This window comes from Carlito syrichta, unplaced genomic scaffold, assembly GCF_000164805.1.
Source record: "Carlito syrichta isolate Samal-C Ts95f unplaced genomic scaffold, Tarsius_syrichta-2.0.1 Scaffold306872, whole genome shotgun sequence".
NCBI classification, from domain to species: Eukaryota; Metazoa; Chordata; class Mammalia; order Primates; family Tarsiidae; genus Carlito; species Carlito syrichta.
In genome coordinates this window covers 35,645-56,340 of record NW_007250968.1, presented here as the reverse complement: position 1 = coordinate 56,340, position 20,696 = coordinate 35,645, and the positions used below count along the sequence as shown (strand labels likewise).

At 53.6% G+C, this 20,696-nt stretch overlaps 1 protein-coding gene across 1 annotated transcript in view; it reads left to right on the top strand.

The window, feature by feature from the left end:
- Positions 1-20,696, top strand: part of LOC103265835 (serine/threonine-protein kinase 10) — a gene marked incomplete at its 3' end in the record, with an annotated part of 113,034 nt that overhangs the window by 63,872 nt on the left and 28,466 nt on the right. Inside the window, exons 8-13 of the mRNA XM_021715229.1 lie at positions 849-921; positions 1,894-2,088; positions 3,030-3,111; positions 13,859-13,993; positions 15,885-16,433; positions 19,961-20,091. Coding sequence (XP_021570904.1) covers positions 849-921; positions 1,894-2,088; positions 3,030-3,111; positions 13,859-13,993; positions 15,885-16,433; positions 19,961-20,091 — 1,165 coding nt within the window. The remainder of the gene's footprint in view (positions 1-848; positions 922-1,893; positions 2,089-3,029; positions 3,112-13,858; positions 13,994-15,884; positions 16,434-19,960; positions 20,092-20,696) is intronic.

The window sequence follows — 20,696 nt, the reverse complement described above, 5'->3', positions numbered from 1 at the left end:
GGGCTCAGGCAATCCACTCACCTCAGCCTCCCAAAGGCGCGGGAATACAGGCTGAGCCACCAAGCCCGGCAAATATGGGTATTTTAAAGGTTCCTGCGGCCATTGCCTTGCTAAGCTATGGTGTGGCCATGTGCTCTTTGAGCTATGGCCAGGCTGTGTTTTTTTAAGCTTTGACCTACTCCCCTACTTTGGCAAGGCGAATCTCCAATCTCCTCTTTCTCTCTTTGTCTAATTTACTTTCTAAATAAACTATTTCTAACTTAACTTCTGTGCAATTCTTTGCATCTTTCTCGCAGCACTGAATCGCATGCCAGACACCCACACCCTGGCAGGCCTGACCCAACATTCTGGAGGCCCTGCTGGGAGTGTGACTTAACAAGACCATTCCCTCAGCTATCCATATTTTAACTCCTCTTAACTGTATAGCTTTTATATCTCCCTCACCCCCAATATGCATATGAAAATTTAAAAGGTGCCATAGTTTACTCATTACATTAAAAAACGCTCTATATCCTTATATGCTCACTCTCAATACAACTTCCTTAATGTCTAAAGTTGGGTGTCTGAGACAGAAGAAAAAAGAAAAAGGTTCTTGGTATTTATTGCCAAATTGTTTTCCCAAAGGCTCTTGTGAGTTTAAGTCTCTAGCAGGTAGGAAACTCCCGCCTCAGGACACCCTCACAGCAACAGGTGTTATATTGTTAGTGCTCTCTAACTTGCTAGATAGAAATGGCCTCTGTTAGTGGATTTGGAATGTATATCTCTGGGTCCACATCACAGGCTTTTACCCCAGGGCCGTGGGTGGAGGAATGTCCCTGGAATACTTTATCTGAGATCTTGTCTTGCAGCTGACTTTGGTGTGTCTGCCAAGAATCTGAAAACTCTGCAGAAACGAGATTCCTTCATAGGAACGCCTTACTGGTGAGTTGCATAGCTTCTAGAAATTGCAAGGTAGACAGGACAGTAAAACTCTCCAAGGTGACCTTGGCAGTCTAGAGGGAGAGGGGCCAGAAGTCAAGGAGGGCCCCTGAGTCAGCCTGTGGGTACAAGCACAGCTTCCCCGGTTTATGAGTGTGTGACCTGGGACAAGCTGCTTAGCTTTCCTGTGCCTCAGTTTCCCCATCTGTAAAATTAGGGCTACAGATACAGCAGCTACTTAACAGGATCACTGTGAGGACGAAATGAGAAGATGCTCCACGAGTACTGACTAAGCTGGGATCCCTAAACTACGGCTCAGTACTTGGTTTATTCAAGTGTGTACCAAGTGCCGCGCTCCTGCTAGGGTCGTGGAGATGCGTGATACAAATTCAGTTCCTGCCCTCATGTGTAGTCTCTCTGGACTTTTCTAGCCTGCCGCATTTCCCTCTTTTCCAGATCTATTACTTTAAAAACAAAGCTCTGTCTTCAGCTTCACACCTGGCCCCTCTGCTGTGTCCTCATGGTTCTCACTGGTGTATCACTTGCCAGTGTGGCGTTCAGACTGCTTGCTAGTTACTCACCCTTGCTTTCTCGCTCTCTCCCGTTGTTCCTCTTTCTCCTTGCCTCTCCCCTCCCTTCTCTCTGTGCCGCTGTCTTCCCTCCACCCCAACTTCATGAACCCGCTTCCCTCCCACCCATCCCCGCCAGCCCCCCAGGACTCTGTGTTCTGGGCTGCTGCTGCCACCTTGTGGTAGGCCTCAGGAACTGCAGCAGGCCGTGGCGGGGGAGCCGCGGAGGAGGTGTCTTTCAGTGTGAAGCCCACCCTAAGGAAGACAGTGGCTGCAACGTCATGCGTGGTGTGGGAGTGCTGCCAACTCCCTGATGTGGGCGTGTGGTAGCCCTTGGCCCGGACTCTCCAACGAGCGCCTGTGGAGGCCGGATTCTGAGCCCTCTGCTGTCCCTTGGTTGGTTCAGGATGGCCCCCGAGGTGGTCATGTGTGAGACCATGAAGGACACGCCATACGACTACAAGGCTGACATCTGGTCCCTGGGCATCACGATGATCGAGATGGCCCAGATCGAGCCCCCGCACCATGAGCTCAACCCCATGAGGGTCCTGCTGAAGATCGCCAAGTCAGACGCCCCCACTCTGCTTACGCCATCCAAGTGGTAGGGAGCCCGTGTGGGCTTGCCCTGGGTCAGCCAAGGGACACGCGTGGGCAGGATGAGGGAGGTGCAGTGTTAGGGCCCTCCTGGTGATGTTGGGTACCAGAGTCGGGAGAGGTTGCCATGCCTCTCTTTCCCCTCTGTGCCCTTTTTTTGTTTGTTTGTTTTTTAGAATCAGAGTCTCACTCTATTATCCCAGGCTGTAGTGCAGTGGCACAATCACAGCCACTGCAGCCTGACCTGCTGGGCTCAGGCGATCCTTATGCCTCAGCCTTCCAAGTAGCCGGAAACAAAGGCACATGCCACTGTGCCCAGCTAATTTTTTATGCTTTATTATAGAGACAGGGTCTCACCATGTTGCCCAGGCTGGTCTCAAATCCGTGGGTTCAGGCAATCCTCTTGCCTCAGCCTCCCAAAGTGCTGCGATTACAAGCATGAGCCACTGTGCTTGGCTTTTTTTTTTTGGAGGGAGGGTCAGGGTCTCACTCTGTCACCCAGGCTGAAGTACAGTGGCATGATCACGGCTACCACAGCCTCGATCTGCTTGGCTCAGGCAATCTTTCCGCCCCAGTATCCTGAGCAGCTGGGACTCCAAGGCACGCACCACCACACCTGGCTGATTTTTTGATTTGTTGTAGAGACAGGGTCTCACTATGTTGCCTAGGCTGGTCTCCAACTCCTGGGCTCAAGTGATCCTCCCACCTTGGCCTCCCAATATGCTGAAATTATGGGTGCGAGCCATTGTACCCGGGTCCCTTTCCGATTTCTATGTCCCTGTGTGGACAGTGACATTGCGATGAGAAGGGCGTCAAGTAGACTCTGTCCCTTCTACCGCTTTACCTCAAAAAAGTGCCCTCTGTCCTTTGAGGGGCACAGTGGGGCCTCTGATGAGGTGCACTTGTCTCCGCTCTCTCCGAGCTCACTGCTAACACTTTTCCTCTCAGGTCTGTGGAGTTCCGCGACTTTCTGAAGGTAGCCCTGGACAAGAACCCGGAGACCCGGCCCACCGCGGCCCAGCTGCTGGAGGTGAGTAGCTTCCCCACCACCCTGCTTCCCCCTGGGATGGGAGGACCCTGAAGGGTGACAGCCAGATGAGCTCCTCAGTGACCTGGGCCACAGGGGACAGGTGGCAGACAGGCAGATAGGTGTGTGCGTGTTGGGGATGACCGGCGCTATGGAGGAGAATGCTAGGGTGGGCGTGTCCGGGGGAGGTGGCATCTGGGAGGGGCTGCTGTCCTGTGAAGGCAGCACAAGGAAGGGCTCTCTGGGTGGGAGAGGCCACAGGAGGTGAGGGAGAGAGGTCGAGGGCTCACCAGGAGGCCAAGGCCTGGGACGGGGTGTGTCTGCCATGTGAGAGGAGGCCGGGGAGGGGGGAGTGGGAGCAGGAGCAGGCCAGGGAGGGGCCTGGAGATGAGGGTGGAGCAGTGCCGGGGTGTGTGCTCCCTGGTGCTCCTACAAGAACACCCAGGACTTGGTATGTCGCTGTCCTCCTGCTGTGACCTCCTAAGGCCAGAGGAGACTCAGAGCCCTCCCCTGGCCATGGCATAGTGGCCAGGACGCGCCTCGCCCTATGGCCTGCCAGAGAAGCTAGAGACCCAGTGGCCCGGGCTTTTACTGGGGCCTGGCACGGGCTACGTTCTGGAAGGAAGGCGTCATCCTAAGTCGTGTTGCTTGTAGGGACAGTTTGGGCGGAGTGTGCCCTCTTAAAATTACTGGCCAGAACCCCTCCAAGTCCTGGTTCCAGAGGCCAACCGAGGATCTGGCCTTCAAGCCGCCCGTTCCAAGGCCTGCTGTGCGGACTGTCCTCTGCATGTAGGGCCAGATCGTGAGGGCCCTGCCATGCCTCGTAGGCCTGAGCTGCCACGTGGACCTTACCTGTATGCATTGGGGGAGAGGCATCTGACCGCCGTTTCGGAGCCCTCCAGTTGCTGTGTGCAGTAGGGGAGTGCACTTGGAGAGTGACTCGTGGCTGGCTCAGTGGGTCTCCTAGAAGCCTGCCGAATCGCTGGAGGGAGCTGTTGGTGGGCCTTCTCGTGGCCATGCCCTGCATCGGGGCGTCACGGCCTGGGACTGCGGTGCGTGTCGGCGTGTTCACAACAGTGTTGAGAGCTGCACACACCCGCCATGCCCAAACCTTCTGATCACTGTCCCCACGCCACCACCGCAAATGGAAGGGGGAAGAGGTGGACCTGGGTGACGCAGGGGCTGCCCTCCATGCTTCGTCTGCTCTGTCCCTCCCCCAGTGTGACAGGCCCAGGGTGTGGTGGGAGAGAAGGAGGAAACCACCACACCAAGCCCTGGAATGCTGGTAGCCAACCAGCTCTTCCTGGCTACCCACTGTGTGCCAGGCACAGAGCCTGGGATTGACATTCTGGGCCACAGTGTGTCCCTCTGGGGTGTGCAGCTCTGAGTGGGTATGAGTGTGGGCCACAGTGGGAGAGTCCCGGGTTCGAATCCCAGCTCTGCCATTTACTGGCTGTGAGACTCTGGGCGCATGGCATAACCGCTCTGTGACCTGGCTCTCACTCCGAAATGGGGGTGAACAGTAATGTCCTCTTACAAGATTGTTGTGGAGATTAAATGAGAATATACTGATGCTGCTGGCTTAACTGTGGCGCACTATGCCCAAGGAACACTGGATGCATTGAATCGGTTTATTAAAAAATGAGGCCGCCCATGGTGGCTCACATCCGTAATCCCAGCACTTTGGGAGGCCGGAGTGGGAGGATTGCTTGAAACCAATCCTCAGGATTCAGGAGTTTGAAACCAGCTTGGGCAACGTAGTGAGACCTCATCTCTACAAAAAAAATTTTAAAAATTAGTCAGGCATAGTGGTGTGTACCTGTAGTCCCAGCTACTCAGGAGGCTGAGGCTGGAGGATCCCTCGAACCCAGGAGGGCAAGACTGTGGTCACATCTGTAATCCCAGTACTTTGGGAGGCAGAGGCGAGAGGATTGCCTGAGCCCAGGGACTCGAGACCGGCCTGGGCAACTTGGCGAGACCAAGTTTTTGATTTATTGTCTCTACAATAAATCAAAACATTGCTTCTGTAGGTCCAGCCACTTGGAAGGTGGAAGGATCCCAAGCCCAGCAGGTTGAGGCTGTGGCGGCTGTGAGCATGCCACTGCACTCCAGCCTGGGCGACAGGGTATAGACTGCAACTCAAAAAAATAAAAAAGAAAGAAACCAGGATGCAAAGTGGGATGTGCCTGTTAGCAGGGGTCACAATTGCCTCTTTTAATACTTGAAAAGCTGATGTGGGAGGGCCGGAAGGCCTGGTCTTCTGGGAATTGGGTGTTTGGTGGGGAGTGGCCTGAGGGGGGCATGGCGGGCCGCTGTCACCTCAGATGCAAACACTCCCAGCGCCTGGGCCAGTCGCTTCCTGCTAGCAGGCCCCTCCTGCCCTGACACGTTCAGCCCTGTACATTCCCAGGAAGAGACCAGCTGTCCCCCATCCCCGCACAGCAGCCTCAGAGCCTTGTCCTAGCCAGGAATTTGTTTATCATTGGAAAACACATCCCACCAGAGTGTTTTTGGCACACAATAGACAGGGTCCCAGAAAGGAGAGGTCTTTGAAGTCACAGAGCCCCTTCCAGAGCTCATGCTTCTGCCAGGTTTTCTCCATACCCTGTCACCTCCTGCCAGGAGGCCGTGACCCCTTGGGGACCCCAAGTCCAGGGCAGGGAGGTGACTTGCCCAAGGTCCCCTGGCTTTGAGTGACCGAGGCGAGCCCAGGTTGTGGCTTAACCAGCCGCGCCCCCTGCACTGTTTGAGCCCCCATCTCAGTCCTAGAGGTGTCCAGCTGCTCCCAGGAAGTGCCTCCTGGCCCTCATCTTTCCTGTGCTCCCACCACGGGCTGAGCAACTTATGCCCCTGGGAGTTTATGACGCATTTGTTGATGCCACAGATATTCTTTGGGCCCGGACTGCATAGCGAGTGGTTGGTACCCTAGGCCCTGAGATCAGGCACGCCGTCCCTGGCATCTGGGTCGTTCTCCTCTGTGCCTCCATTTCCTCATCTGTGAGACGTGCCTGGCGTGTGCTGCCCAGAACTGTGAGCGAATGAGACTGTGTGTGCCGCCTTTAGCTCCCAGCTGTCACAGGTCAGGTGCCCAGTAGATTCTTCTTATTTTTTTTGAGTTGGAGTCTCACCCTGTCGCCCAGACTGGGGTGCCATGGCACACTCCCGGTCACCGCAGCCTCGACCTGCTGGGCTCCGGCGATCCTTCCGCCTCAGCCTTCTGAGTAGCCGGAACTACAGACACACACTACCACGCCCGGCTAATTTTTTATTTATTGTAGAGACGAGGTCTCACCAAGTTGCCCAGGTGGGTCTCGAACCCGCAGGCTCGGGCAATTCGCTCGCCTTGGCCTGCCAAAGCGCTGGGATTAGAGGCTGAGCCACCGAGCCTGACCCCCAGTGGATCCTTGTTGAATGAGTTTAACCCTATCCCATCACAGCTGTTCTGGCCAAGGTTCTTGGGCCACTAGCCATGTCCACTTTCCTCCTCCTGACCTCAGACTGCTGGGCCCTTGGGGCCTTCCTCCCTCTCTCTGGCTGCCGCGTCTCAGTCTCCCTCCCCCTCTCCTCTTCAGGGTTGTGCACAGAGTCCCCCTACCCTCACCCATTTGTGGTGCTCCCTGCCTCACACCTCGGCCCGGTGTCCTCCCCCACCCAGACCCCGGTGCCAGCACTCACCGCCTCCCTCTCCCACCACGTCCGGATCTTTACCCACATGTGCCTGCGATGGCTTCGTAGTGCAGCCAAGAAGCTGTGCCCTCCTGGCATCTGGGCCCTGCCCTGACGCATCCAGATTGCTCTTTCTCCCACACCCCCCTCCATCCCATCAGGAAATCCCACGCCCCGGCCTTCGGCACGTGCCCAGACTCCGACCCCCCACCCTCCATGGCAGCTACTGCCTGAGCCCCGTCACCTCACGCTTGGGTGGTCGCCTCCACCCTGGCCTCCCACTTTATTCGGTTCGGAGCACAGCAGCCCGAGGAACCTTCTACACAGGAGCCAGCTTGTGTCCTGCCCCATCCAAAGATCCCTGCTGGCTCCATCTCATTCCAGGGAAAATACAGTTTCAGGGACCCACAGGGCCCTGTGGGATCTGCCCTCCCCATTCGTCTCTCTGGCCGCATCTCTTCCTCTGCCACCCTAGCCTCCCCACTGGTCTTCAGACACACCTGACATGCTCCTGCCTCAGGGCCTTTGTACTGGCTGTCACTGTGTCTGGAATGCCCTTTCCCAGCTGACTTTCCCTCTTCAAGTTGTTGCTCAAAATCAGCTGCTCCGTGAGGCCTGCCCCAACCAACCACGTAAAATGGCAAAGCCATAGCACCCCCGCATTGCTAAGTCCCCTTTCCCTGTGTCTTATTTTTCCATGGTGCTTAGCACCCAGAGCTTATAATTTACTTGCTTATTATGTTTCTATATGTTATATGACGGGGGATCCAAAAAACCCCCCAAAACTCAGATTTATCTTTTGGAGAGTGAGCTACCCCCTTGTGATCTAGAACCTTACCAGCATCAGCATACCAGCTAGCTTTGTTGTGAGAGGCTGCATTTGGCTTCAGTGAAAATTGTTTTGGAGATTCTTTCAACTCGTTTGCCCATTTCTTTTTTTTTTTTGAGTCGGAGTCTCACTCTGTCACCCAGATTGGAGTGCAGTGGCACGCTCCCGGCCACCGCAGCCTCGACCTGCCGGGCTCCGGCGATCCTTCCGCCTCAGCCTTCCAAGTAGCCGGAATTACAGGCATGCGCTACCATGCCCGGCTGATCTTTTGATTTATTGTAGAGAGGAGGTCTCGCTGCCCAGGCGGGTCTCGAACCCACTCACCTCAGCCTCCCAAAGCGCGGGATTACCGGCTGAGCCACCGAGCCTGGCTTGCCCATTTCATGATGGGTGATTTACACAAACAACCTGCCAGCACTGCACTGAGCATTCAGCAGTTTTGGACCAAAAACAGCATGACTCCCACGCCTCTGTGGATATTACATGTTGTATGTCATGCAGTATGTTGAGCCCTTGACTGGTAGATCAGTTCCCTGGGGACACAGTCTTTGTTTTGTTCACTAATGTGTCCCAGGAACCGTGCCTGCTATGTAAAGAGCCCTCAGCAAGTATTTGCTAGCTTAATTTATTTTTACTTAACCAACTGTGCTGTAACCCTTTCTTTGTGCCAGGTTCTGTTCTGAATGCTTAGCTAATGTTAGCTAGTTGAATCCTAGCAATGAAGCAGGAACTGCTCAGTTCCCCCCTGAACAGATGAGAAGACTGAAGCAGCACAGAGAGGTTAAGTAGTCTGCATCGGGTCACACAGTGTGTGAGAGAGAGCTGGAATTTTGATCCGGATCATCTGGTTTCAAAGTCTGTACTCTTGGCCACTCTGGAAAGCTGCCTCTCTGAATGAGTGAAGGGGAAAAAGAAGGAGTGAATGAGAAAAGACAGGAGGAAAAGCTGAAGGAAGGATGCTGATACCTTGTAATTGGACCCCGGTCCTGGTGATCACGGCTCTAAGCCAAGCTTGAGAGATGAATATCGGTGGGAGGAAAAGCTGGTTGATGTGAGACGCCGGCTGCCTGAGAAGGCCAAGTGCCTTTCTGAGTGTCTCAAGTGTGATCTCAAATTCTGGGCCAATCAGAAAGGTTTTGTAAAGGGAGAATTAGCGTGGCACACGTGCGGGAGCGGGTAGGGTGTGGGGGCCGTGTGCCCTTGCTCCAGTGGCTGTCTGGAGAAATTGTCCATCTGGGATCTGGCTGGCGTCATCTTGGCTGTGGCCTGGTGATGGATCAGTCTTCCACAAATCCCTCGGGTTGGAGGGCCCTGCATTGGAGCTCAGGCCTGGTTTGTTCTAAGCTTCGCCTCCAGAGTTCTTGGAGGCCTGGTTGACCTAGGAGAGTTCCACAGGCTTTGTGTCTGGCTTGCTTTAAGATGAGCCCTTGGAGTATCTAAGAAAGCATAGAGCTAGGTAAGCATCCCCGTGTATGGGAGGGCCTGAAGGGAGAGGGGAAGGACCAAATGTTTGAAGGCAGTTTCGAAGCTGAAGAAGACTCTAGAGAACACAGTTTAAGGCTGAAATTTTTAGTTACAGCCTGGAAACTTGAAAGCATTCTCAGGCATTTTTCTAAGGCCAGCCCTGGAGTGTGGGACCCCTGGGAGGGTTCCTAAGCATAGAGAGGAGTGGGCTCGCGTCCTTAGAAGGATGTCTGTTTAGCGGGCAGAAGAGGCCCTGGCTGAGGGTGAGTGCTGGTGGCAGGCTGTGTGATGACACCCATCTTGGCATCTCGGGCTCTCAGTAGAGATGGGACTAGATAGCCAAGCCTCTTCCTGAGGGACTAGGTGGGTGAGTTCCTTTCTGATCTGGCCTTCCACTGGGACCCATGTGCCCAGACCCACCTGCCTGGCACGGGCACACATGTCTGGCCAGCGTCTGGCCCTCAAGAGGTTCCACACCTTCTCTTGCAGCACAGTTCAGGCTTTATCTCTGTCACGGGCTTGGCAGACTGGGTTTGGAGGAAGATCCCTCACTAGGCTCACCCCTGGAAGTGGCAGGGCTGACGCCATGGCAGAGGTGGTCTATGCCACGTTCTGGAGTGGTTGTGCCCAGTCAGCCACAAGAGGGGCTGCCCCGTCTGCCAACCCTGACTGCCCCAGCGTCTGGGGAACTGCCCTCTCCCTGTCCCCCATCACAGGCGTTCTTCCTGTGGCCCTGCCTCCTAAGGACCCTGGGTTGCTCAGGCAGGGCTGTGAAGCAGATGGTTCTGCCCCAGGAATACAAGGTTCCTGGCCATGCTGAAAAGCCACTAAAGTGGTCAATAAGTGGAGAGAAAACCTGGCATCTCCAGAAGCCAGGGCCTGTGTTTATTTCTGCCGCACCTCCTTCAGTCACTGCAGTGATGTTCCCGGGGCATTTTGTTCAAGTTCCATGCGCCATGTGGGGCTCAGGAACCATTGGGATCTTGGTTCTCTCCCTCGGTTCCAAAAGGCTGTGCCAGAGCACAGATGGGCATGCAGCGGAGAGTGGGAATGCTTAAAGCGGCCACACTATTAGTCCTAGTTTATAATTAAAGCTACAAGTTATTAAAGCTATAATTAAGCTACAGATGAGCAGACTGAGGCTCAGGGGTGTACATGACTCGCCCAAGTTGGCAGTGGAAGCAGGATTTTACCAGGCAGCGTGGCCCCAGCATCTATAGCCCGCAGTCTGAACTCCTATACTATCATGGCTGCCACGACTAGTAAACCCTTATTAACGCCTCACTCAAGACCTTTTGAAGCCCCAGAGAAGCTGGAATGCGTCTTTAAAGGGTACCCGCTATGTCACTGCAGTGCTGTGCCCCCCCAGTGGCTTCTGAGAAGTGTCAGCTGCGTGCTTGCCTGCACCCGCCCGGCCCTCCTCTCTGCTCCTCCCCTCTCCCGTCCTGCGTGTCCCACCACCCTGCCCTTCACGGCCCTGCCGGCACACCAAGCTCCGTGCCATCGCAGGGCCTTTGCACTGGCTGCTCGCTCTGCCTGGAGTTCTCTGTGTCCAGCTCTTTCCCTGAGGGCCCTTCCATCCCTCAGGTTTCAGCTTGAATGTGGCCTCCCCAGGGAGGCCCCTCTGATCACAGACTTCAGTCTCCACCACCCTCAGTGGTGTCCTGCTCACAGGATCTGGCATTGGTTTGTTTGCCACTTCGTGCTTAACTCCTGTCTCTCCAACTCAGCTATAAGCCCCGGGGGCAGGGACTGCCTGACTATCCAGCTGCATCTCCACACCTGGCATGCCTCTGGCCTCACTGTGATTGCAGAATGAATCCGCGGGTGAATGGGAAGTGGAAAGAAAGAATTAAATGCTTAAATTGTCATTAGTTGGAACTCATTAGAGAAGGCCAGACGAGCTTGGGAAAATTGGGATGACAGGCACTCTGAGAGAGCAAGGCACCTGGCCTCCAGATGTATGAAATCATGTGAACAAGTCGGAGAGGGTGTTGCCAGGTATGTGTCCACAGGTGAACTGGATTTTTTTTTTTTTTTTAATTGAGATCTCAATCTGTCACCCAGGCTGGAGTGCGGTGGCACAATCATGGATCACTTGCAGCCTCAACCTCCTGGGCTCAGGTGATGCTCTTACCATAGTCTCCCAAGTAGCTGGGACTATAGGCAAGCATCACCATGCTTGGCTAATATTTTGATTTTTTTCTTATAGAGTTGAGATCTCAATATGTTGCCCAGGCTGGTTTCAGACTCCCGGGCTCAAGTAATTCTCCCGCCTTGGCATCCAGAAGTGCTGGGATTACAGGTGTGAACCATTCCACTGGTTGTAGAAATGAATTGTTTTAAATGAACAAGCAAAGCCGGGTGCGGTAGCTCATGCCTGTAATCCCAGCACTTTGGGAGATGGAGGTGAGAGGATTGCCTGAGCCCACTGGTTCAAGACCACTCTGGACAACTTGGCGAGACCTCGTCTCTACAATAAATCAAAAAATTAGCTGGACGTAGTGGCATATGTCTGGAGCAGCTACTTGGAAGGCTGAGGTGGAAGGATCACCTGAACCCAGCAGGTGGAGGCTGCAGTGGCTGTGAGCGTGCCACTGCACTCCGGCCTGGGTGACAGAGTGAGACTCCGACTCAAATAAATAAATAAGTAAACGAACAAGCAGATAAGGATGATTTGCAGTGGACATGCCAGTTCTGAAAGTGTGTTCGAGGTGGTAGAAATTTATTTAAGTCTTTTCCTGGCAATCTTGTTGACATAGTTTCTCTGCAGATAAATTTTCTGTTAGTGAAAAATAGTGAATTTTGCCAGCACTTTTCTGTAAATTTCCTTTTTGTTGTTTTTTTTTGAGTCGGAGTCTCACTCTGTCACCCAGACTGGAGTGCAGTGGCACATTCATGGCCACCACAGCCTCGACCTGCTGGGCTCATGTGATCCTTCCACCTCAGCCTTCCAAGTAGCTGAAACCACAGGCATGAGCCACCACGCCTGGCTAATTTTTTGATTTATTGCAGAGACGAGGCCTCAGCAAGTTGCCTGGTCTGATCTCAAACCCGGGGGCTCAGGCAATCCTCTCACATCGGCCTCTCAAAGTGCTAGGATAACAGGGGTGAGCCACCACGCCTAGCCCAAGCCCTATAAATTCCAATGCCATGATGGGACCCCCTTTCCCGGTGGCCCTGGGTGAGTGGTGCATGGAGGGATCCCTCATCCCTGGCCACATCTTGGTGCCGGGGCAGGACGCCCAGGACTGGCCTCCTGCTGATTTCATATGAGATCTTTGGCTTTGGTGTTTTGCAAGGTCTGCCGAAGAGCATTCACTCTCAAAGGCTATGGCATTTCTGTAAAGTCCAGAATAGAACATACGCCACTCTGCCTCAAGATTCTGTGTTTCCTTTCTTAAAACCAAACACATATGTCCACCCGAAGACATAGACGAGAATGTCTCGTATCAGCTTTTTCATAGTTGCCAAAAATGGGAAGGAACAGATGTCCAGCAGTGGTGGAATGGATACACAAATGGACATGTTTGCGCAGTGGCACTTACACAGGAGGGAAAGATGCCTGACCAACATGTGTGGCAATGTCGCTGAATCCCACAGTGATAGACAGTGACTTTTCCCAGTGATAGAAACTTCAACTGGGCGGTGGTTATACTAGTGCATGTATATATGTAAAAGGTCATTAAACTTAACAGTTTGTGAACTTTACTGTATGAAAGTTATTCCTGGCATGGCCGGGCACGGTGGCTCAAGTCTGTAATTCCAGCACTTTGGAAGGCCAGGGTGAAAGGATTGCCTGAGCCCGCGGGTTCAAGACCCGCCTGAGCAACATGGTGAGACCTCATCTCTACAATAAATCAAAAAATTAGCTGGGTGTGGTAGCGTGCGCCTGTAGTTCCAGCTACTTGGAAGGCTGAGGAGGAAGGATCGCTGGAGCCCAGCAGGTGGAGGCTGCAGTGACTGTTAGTGTGCCACTGTACTCCAGCATGGGCAACACAGTGAGACTCCAACTCCAAAAAAAAAAGAAAGAAAGTTATTCCTGGCAGGGTGCAGTGACTCATACCTGTGATCCCAGTGCTTTGGGAGGCCAAGGCAGGAAGGTCACATGAGGCCAAGAGATCAAGACCAGCCTGGGCAACATAGTGAAACCCCTGACTCTACCAAAAAATTTTTTAAAATTGGCCAGGGGTACACCTGTAGTTCCAGTGACTAGGGAGGCTGAGGTGGGAGGATTGTTTGAGCCCAGGCGTTCAAGGCTGCAGTGAGCTATGATCATGCCACTGTATTCTAGCCTGGGCAACAGAGCAAGACCCTGTCTTTAAAACAATAAGTAAATTTTAAAAAGTTATTTCTCAATAAAATACATATGTATTGTATTTTATAAAGCTGTATAGTAAAACCTTTTAAAAGGGATAATAAACAAATAAACCTCCCAAACATGACTTGAGCCCCTGCTTTGAGCTAAGCATTTTTACGTGCATTATCCTGTTTAATCCTCATGGCCTCCCTGTGGGTTCAGTGTTATTGTCTCCACTTCAGCGATGTGGATCCTGCAGCCCAGAGAGGTTAAGTGACATGTTCAGGGTCACACAGTCAGTGAGCAGCAGAGCTGGGGTTTGCTCTCTTTCGACCCCACACAGAGCTGAGCTGCCTCTGGGTCTCCCTCACTAAGTTCAAGTTCGGGAATGAGGCTAGCCCTCTCTGCCCTGGGGGGACAGCTCCCCTGGCCTCTTCCAGCCCACCCTGACCCCAGAGCGGTTCTAATCCAGATGTATCTTGTCCCCTCAGCACCCCTTTGTCAGCAGCATCACCAGTAACAAGGCTCTGCGGGAGCTAGTGGCCGAGGCCAAGGCCGAGGTGATGGAGGAGATTGAAGATGGCCGGGACGAGGGGGACGAGGAGGACACCGTGGACGCTGCCTCTGTAAGGCCAGAAGAGTAGGGCTGGGGGCAGGCAGAATCCCAGCAGGCCCCGGTGGGGTGGGAGGGCCCTGGGCTCAGGCAGCATTCCATTCTGCGTCTCCCGGCTCAGGGGTTACGGATGCCCACGCTGCTGGGTACGTAAGAGGCACCTGGGCCAGGGCGAGGCGGCAGGGGATGTTGGCCATGTCCTGTGAGATCTAGGCTCTCACATGGAATCTCCCTATCTTTAAAAGCTGGTAACTGACCCCTTGCTTGCCACCTTTGTTCCTGTTGTTGCTCACCTACATGGGGTGGGTTTTAGTGCACCTTGAAGTGAGCAGGGGAGGCTCTATCTGGTCTCTGGGGCTCCAGCCTTCCTGGACCCCATCTCCCCGGGAACCTGCGTCTGGGCACGTTTGGAGCCCATTTGCAGCTTCAGCACTTGCTGGGTTTGAATCGAAATTAAAGCAAATTTAAATTTGTGAGATCCATCTGACCAAGGAAATATGTCTGTGGGCTGGATTCTGTCCAATCCCTGCTCTCACTGCCTGGAGAGGCCTCTTCTGGGGGAGACTGGCTGTCCAGTGAGGCAGGGGCGGGGCTTGTCCGTCAGGGGATGGAGCAGGCCACGTCCTTGTGCTGTGGACGATATGGTGGCTTTCTCAAGCTGAATTCAGTCCTGGTAGGAGCTTGAGGCTGATGCAAACTTTGCAGGGAGGAAGAAGAAAAATCCCAGGGACAGCCGGGCGGGTAGAACAGCACAGTTACCCCGGCCATTCCTGGAGCCCCTGCTGAGGAATGGAAACACAGAGGTCTAAGAACCTCTGTTTGGGCCTGGCTCCAGGAGGAGGCAGAAAGTGGCCACACCTGGCCTCATTCTCTACAGGCAAGAGGCTGGTCATTCTGAGGGCAGTGGGAGCCATGGAGGGTTTCAGTCAGGGGCTGGGTGTTGATGTGGAGGTGATAGACTTAAGCCCGAATTTTTGAGTCATCACTCTGGGCACTGGATAAAAGGTAGGCTGGAGTTGCTTGCACTAGCTGATGTATCCAAGGCCACACACCAGTGGCTGGTGGGACCCAGATGAAGGCTGGTTGTGTGATTCCATTATCTCAAATTTACAGACAATTGTAGGACAGTGACTGTGTCAAGGGGAGGGAGGAGAGTGCTGTTAGGAAGGAAGGGGTAGGCATAGCCCTGTGGGATGTGGCAATGTCCCCTCCTGCTGGAAGGTGGCCGGCTACGGGGGCACTCACTTTACTCGTTAAGCCGAACATGGATGTCATCCACAGAAATGATGTTCTGTTTCACCACAGCAGCCTTTCCAGTACTTTCCACCCCACAAAAATTCTGAAAAGCAAAGTTTAAAGCTCAGTGGCCGCAAGGCTGAATGAAGCCCCTCGGCAAGGTCTGGTTGGGCTTTTATATGATTTTTTTTTTTAATTGAGTTAGTTGCTGTTTAAAAGTCAAGGGATGTCATGTAAAAATCTAGATTTTTTTTTTTAAATGTGAAATTCCAACTTGAAAAATTGGAAGACCTGACCATAGGGTGGCCACCTTCCTATATTGTCACAATTGGTTGGTGCAGAGTCGCTGCTGGCCCCTTCATATGCGACATGAGCTGTCCAGCTGACCACATGGGCTTCCTAGGAGGAATAACAGCTTTTAAATGCAGCTTGTGATTAGAGAGAGTCAGGAGATTCCTATTCCTCAAAATAAGTAGCAGTTTGGTTATTGGTTATGTAGTAGGAAGTGATGAGGACTGTGGGGCTTAGAGTGACATCTGTTCTACTCTCCGGCCCTGGCCCATTCTCTTTGTGTGTGTGTCTGACTTTTTAACCCCCTGTGTCTCTCACTCTTGCACTGGAAATATAACAGCATCCCACCCCCCCACCCCCCGCTTTTTCCTCCAAAGCCCATGGGGAACCACACTCAGGACTCTTCGGAGGTCAGTCAGCCTAGCCTCAATGCCGACAAGCTTCTGAAGGAATCATCTCCCACTCTGCCAGCGCCCAGCCAGCCTCGGGACAGTGTGAATGGGCCCTGCAGCCAGCCCTCTGAAGCCAGATCCCTCCAGCCCCCCAGCTCCCTAGACATGGTCCCTGGAAATGAGAATGGCCTAGTGGTGCCCGGACCCCTCCGGAAGTCCCGACCCATGTCAATGGATGCCAGGATTCAGGTCTCCGAGGAGAAGCAAGTCCCTGACCAGGGTGTGGACCTCAGTCCAGCAGTCAACAGGTCCCAAAAGACAAGTCAGAGCCGGCCCAACAGCAGTGCCCTGGAGACCTTGGGTGGTGAGAAGCTGGCCAACGGCAGCCTGGAGCCTCCTGCCCAGGCATCTCCAAACCCTTCTCAGAGGGACTCGGACTGTGGCAGCGTCTCCACCTCTGAGAGCATGGACTACAGCACCTCCCTGTCTGCCGACCTGTCCCTGAACAGAGAGACGGGTTCTCTGTCTATCAAGGTAATGCTGTCTCTCCCCACAGGTTTGTTGCAGAGATATAGCAGGTGTCTTGTGGCTCCATGTTGGCTTCGAAAGCATGTAGGGGCTGTCTTGCATTTAAAGTGGTTCATGGAGATCACCCTTCCCTTAAGGAGCTATTAGTTTGATTCACAGTTAAATCTCCAGAATATCTAGGTTCGGTATGGGACTTGGGAACAACACACAGTTGGTTTGAGTTTAAATTTCAAAGTTTGGCAAAAGGTAAAATTTGGGAGAGAAAACTCTAGAAGCAAAAGTTCTCTCACTTGGGCGTCAGCCCATGATGACTGGTAGCTTCAGTGAAAGGAAGTGGGCTCAAAGCTGTCATCCCTGGCTCAGGGGAGGGCGCCTTTCTGGGGCTGAATGACAGTCGCCACCAGGCATGAGGGCTTGGCGTGAGTGCAAGCACTGTGCAGAGTGCTATAAAAAAGAACCCAGAAGCCGGGTACAGTTGCTCACACCTATAATCCCAGCACTCTGGGAGGCGGAGGTGGAAGTGGGAGGATTGCGTGAGTCCAGGGGTTCGAGACCAGCCCAGGCAACTTGGCAAGGCCTCGTCTTTACAATAAATCAAAAAATTAGCCGGGTGTGGTGGTGTGTGCCTGTAGTCCCAGCTACTCAAAAGGCTGAGGCAGAAGGAACGCCTGAGCCCAGCTGCGGTGGCTGTGAGCCTGCCACTGCACTCCAGTCTGGGCCACAGAGTGAGACTCCAACTCAAAAAAAAGAAAGAACTTAGGTTTCTTCACCTTCTCAGTTCACACTTGAACGGGTGGAAGCTCAGGGAGGTCAGGAGCTGGCCCAGGGCTCAGCAGGGCGGAGCGAGGCAATGGTCAGACCCCAGCTGGGAGCTCTGAGCATTCCCAGGGCAGCTACAGACTTCCCCTTGGTGGCCGGAAGAGCTACCTCTTTTTCCTGCCTGCCCCTTACCTCCAGGGTGTTATTCAGTTTGCTGTTGGACATCTGACCAAGTCTGATTTTAGGGCAGGTACTGTCTCTTTTTGTTTTTTCCTTCCCACATTTTCTTGATGAAAAACACACAGAAGATATGAGCTAAAGGAAAAAGAGGGAAGAAGAGAAGCAGCAGCAGCTGGCCCTGGCATTGGCTTTGGGACCCGAAAGAAAGAACGATTACATCAGGTCTCCAGGACCAGTGTAGGCAGCAGCTTTTCCGTATAACTGTCATCGTCCTTGGGGCAGGCGCCCTGTCCCTTCTCTTACTAAAAAGACACTACGTGGGACAAAAAAAAGGGAGACTTTGTCTTATTATTCATTTCTTTATTTTGAGTCAGGATCTCCCTCTGTTGCCCAGACTGGCATGCTGTGGCATAATCACTGCTCACCACAGTCTCCACCTCCTGGGGTCAGGCGGTCCTTCTGCCTCAGCCTCCTGAGTAGCTGGGACTACAGGTGTGTGCTACCTGGCTTTTCTTTTTCCAGAGATGAGGTCTCACGTTGCCCAGGCTGGTCTTAAATTCCTGGGCTCAAGCAATCCTCCCACCACAGCCTTCCAAAGCATTGGGATTATAGGCATGAGCCACCATGCTCAACCTGGTTATTGTTTTAAGCAGACCCACTGAGAGTAGGACCCTCCGCCTCTTCTCAAGGGTAGAGAACATTCCCAGGGGCTGCCGTGAGTCAGAGTCCACCAGCCATGTCAGTGTCATGACTAGGGGTCTGTCCCTTCAGGAACAGAGGCCCCGAAGCCTGGAGCAGTTCTGTGGGAAGACTGTGGCCAGGGACTTTCTTTCTCCCCTCTCTCTTACCCCTGCCAGCCGCTGCTTCTCACTGCTGGTCTGGTGTATCTTGATTTGAATCCACTGTGTGTGAGCTGGACACTAGAGAGATGAGAGTTGGGCGTGGTGGGTCTATGCCAATGCTGTCCAGAGCCCCTGGGTGAGGGGTTTTGGTGGGAGAGAGGAACTCAGCCCTGGGGGACAAGGGCTGTCTGCAGGTCTCGATCAGCAGGGGTGGGGCATAGCCCAACTTTTAGGGCTTCGATGCCTGCTGCCCAGAGCCATCCCGGCCCCTCACACCTCTCCCAGGGGCTGGGGGGTCCCTAGGGTGCCATGCGGAAGGCAGGACTGAGCTGAGTCAGGAAGAGCCTTCAAATTCAGCTAAGAGGCCTGAGGTACAGGGCAGAGGGGGAGAGCCATGAGGACCCCAGTGCAGGCCCCCAGGCCCTCGTCTGGATCAGCCTTGACTTTCCAAAGAGGTCCATGTGTTCCAATCCCATAATACCCCACGAGCCTGGACAGCACTCTGTGGGCCATCACATGTGAACCGCAATTATTCAGTTAAAGATACAGGTTACAAGCCGGACTCGGTGGCTCAACCTGTAATCCCACGCTTTGGGAGGCTGATGTGAGTGGATTGCCTGAGCCCGCGGGTTCGAGACCCGCCTGGGCAACTTGGCGAGACCTCATCTCTACAATAAATCAAAAAAATTAGCCAGGTGTGGTAGCGCGTGCCTGAAGTTCCAGCTACTTGGAAGGCTGAGGCGGAAGGATTGCCGGAGCCCAGCAGGTCGAGGCTGTGGTGGCCGGGAGCGGCCACTGCACTCCTGTCTGGGTGACAGAGTAAGACTCCAAAAAAAAACAGGTTACGAATAATCCCCCAGCGGCTCCTGGCAGGTGGGGCTGCCAGCAGGGTTCAGGTCAGATCAGTATTACCTGCCACATCAGTTAGGAGAATGACCCGTGGTTTTCAGGGCTCTGTGTGTGTGGCATCTTGGCCCTGTGGCCAAGGGGTTACATGTGGTCTGCAGTGATAACTATCGAAAATTAGTTCCACACCGGAACAAATGCTGTGCTCGGGCACTGCTTTGTGCCTCCCATGAATTCTCTCACTGAATCCTCATGACCACCCTGGGAGGCAGGTCGTGTTATCCTCAGTTAAGGCTCAGACAGAACAAGAGACTGGTCCAGAGTAACAGAGCCAGGAGGGATAGGGTAAGGATGAGAACCCAGTCCTTTTTTTTTTTCTGAGTCAGAATCTCCTCTGTCACCCGGGCTGGAGTGCCGTGGCACAATCATGGCTACTGCAGCCTCAATCTTCTGGGCTCACACGTTCCTCTGCCTCAGCCTCCAAAGTAGCTGGGAGTACAGGTGTACATCACCACATCTGGCTGATTTTTTTTTTTTTTAATTTGTAGAGGCGAGGTCTTGCCATGTTGCCCAGACTGGGCTAGAACTTCTGGGATCAAGCAATCCTCTTGCCTTGGCCTCTCAAAGTCCTGGAATTACAGGCATGAGCCACCACGCCCAGCCCTTTGTGCCACCCATCCTGTGTGGAGTGCTGGGAGCCAGCTGGGGGAGGCCTTGGGCAGCGTCTGAAGGCCGAGATCGGGGAAAGGCATGGGATGAGCTGAGACACTTGGGCTCCCAGGCTAAGAAGTTGCAGCAAGAGGGATGAGGGGTGGCCATGCCCTCCCTGGGTGGGGAAAGAGGTATCACCCCCTGTCCAGCCACAGATCCTTCGCTGAGCTTTGCCTGATGTTCTTCCCTGGCCAGGACTCGAGGCTGCACAATAAAACCCTCAAGCGGACACGCAGATTCGTGGTGGATGGCGTGGAGGTGAGCATAACCACCTCCAAGATCATCAGCGAGGACGAGAAGAAGGATGAGGAGATGAGATTTCTCAGGTAAGCCTGCAAAGGGCACCTATGATGGGCACAGGCCTGGGTATGGTAAGAGGCCTGGGCATTGTCCCTTTGGTGAGATGCTCTCTGTCTACAGCTGAGTGGGGGTGTCAAGAAGACAAGTAGCAACTGGTTTTCTGAGATCCTGCATGCCCATTCATCCACCTAACCACCCATCTGTTGTCCATCTACCCATTCATTCCACTTATCCACCCATCATTCCCCACCCATCCACCTGTTCATCTACCCATCCCCACCCAGCCACCCATCAATTCATCTACACTTACATTCATTTAATCACCCACCATTGACCCACCTACTCATCTGTCTACCTATATAATCTGTTCACCCATTTATCCACCCAGTCACTCATTCACCCCCTCCTTTCACTTATTTACCCATCCATCAACCCACCTACCCATTTGTCTACCTATATAATCTTGTTTTGTTTTGTTTTGTTTTTGAGCCGGAGTCTCTCACTCTGTTGCTCAGGCTGGAGTACGGTGGCACACTCATGGCTACTACAGCCTCAACCTGCTGGGCTCAGGCGATCCTTCTACTGCAGCCTTCCAAGTAACTGATACTATAGACACGTGCCACCACACCTG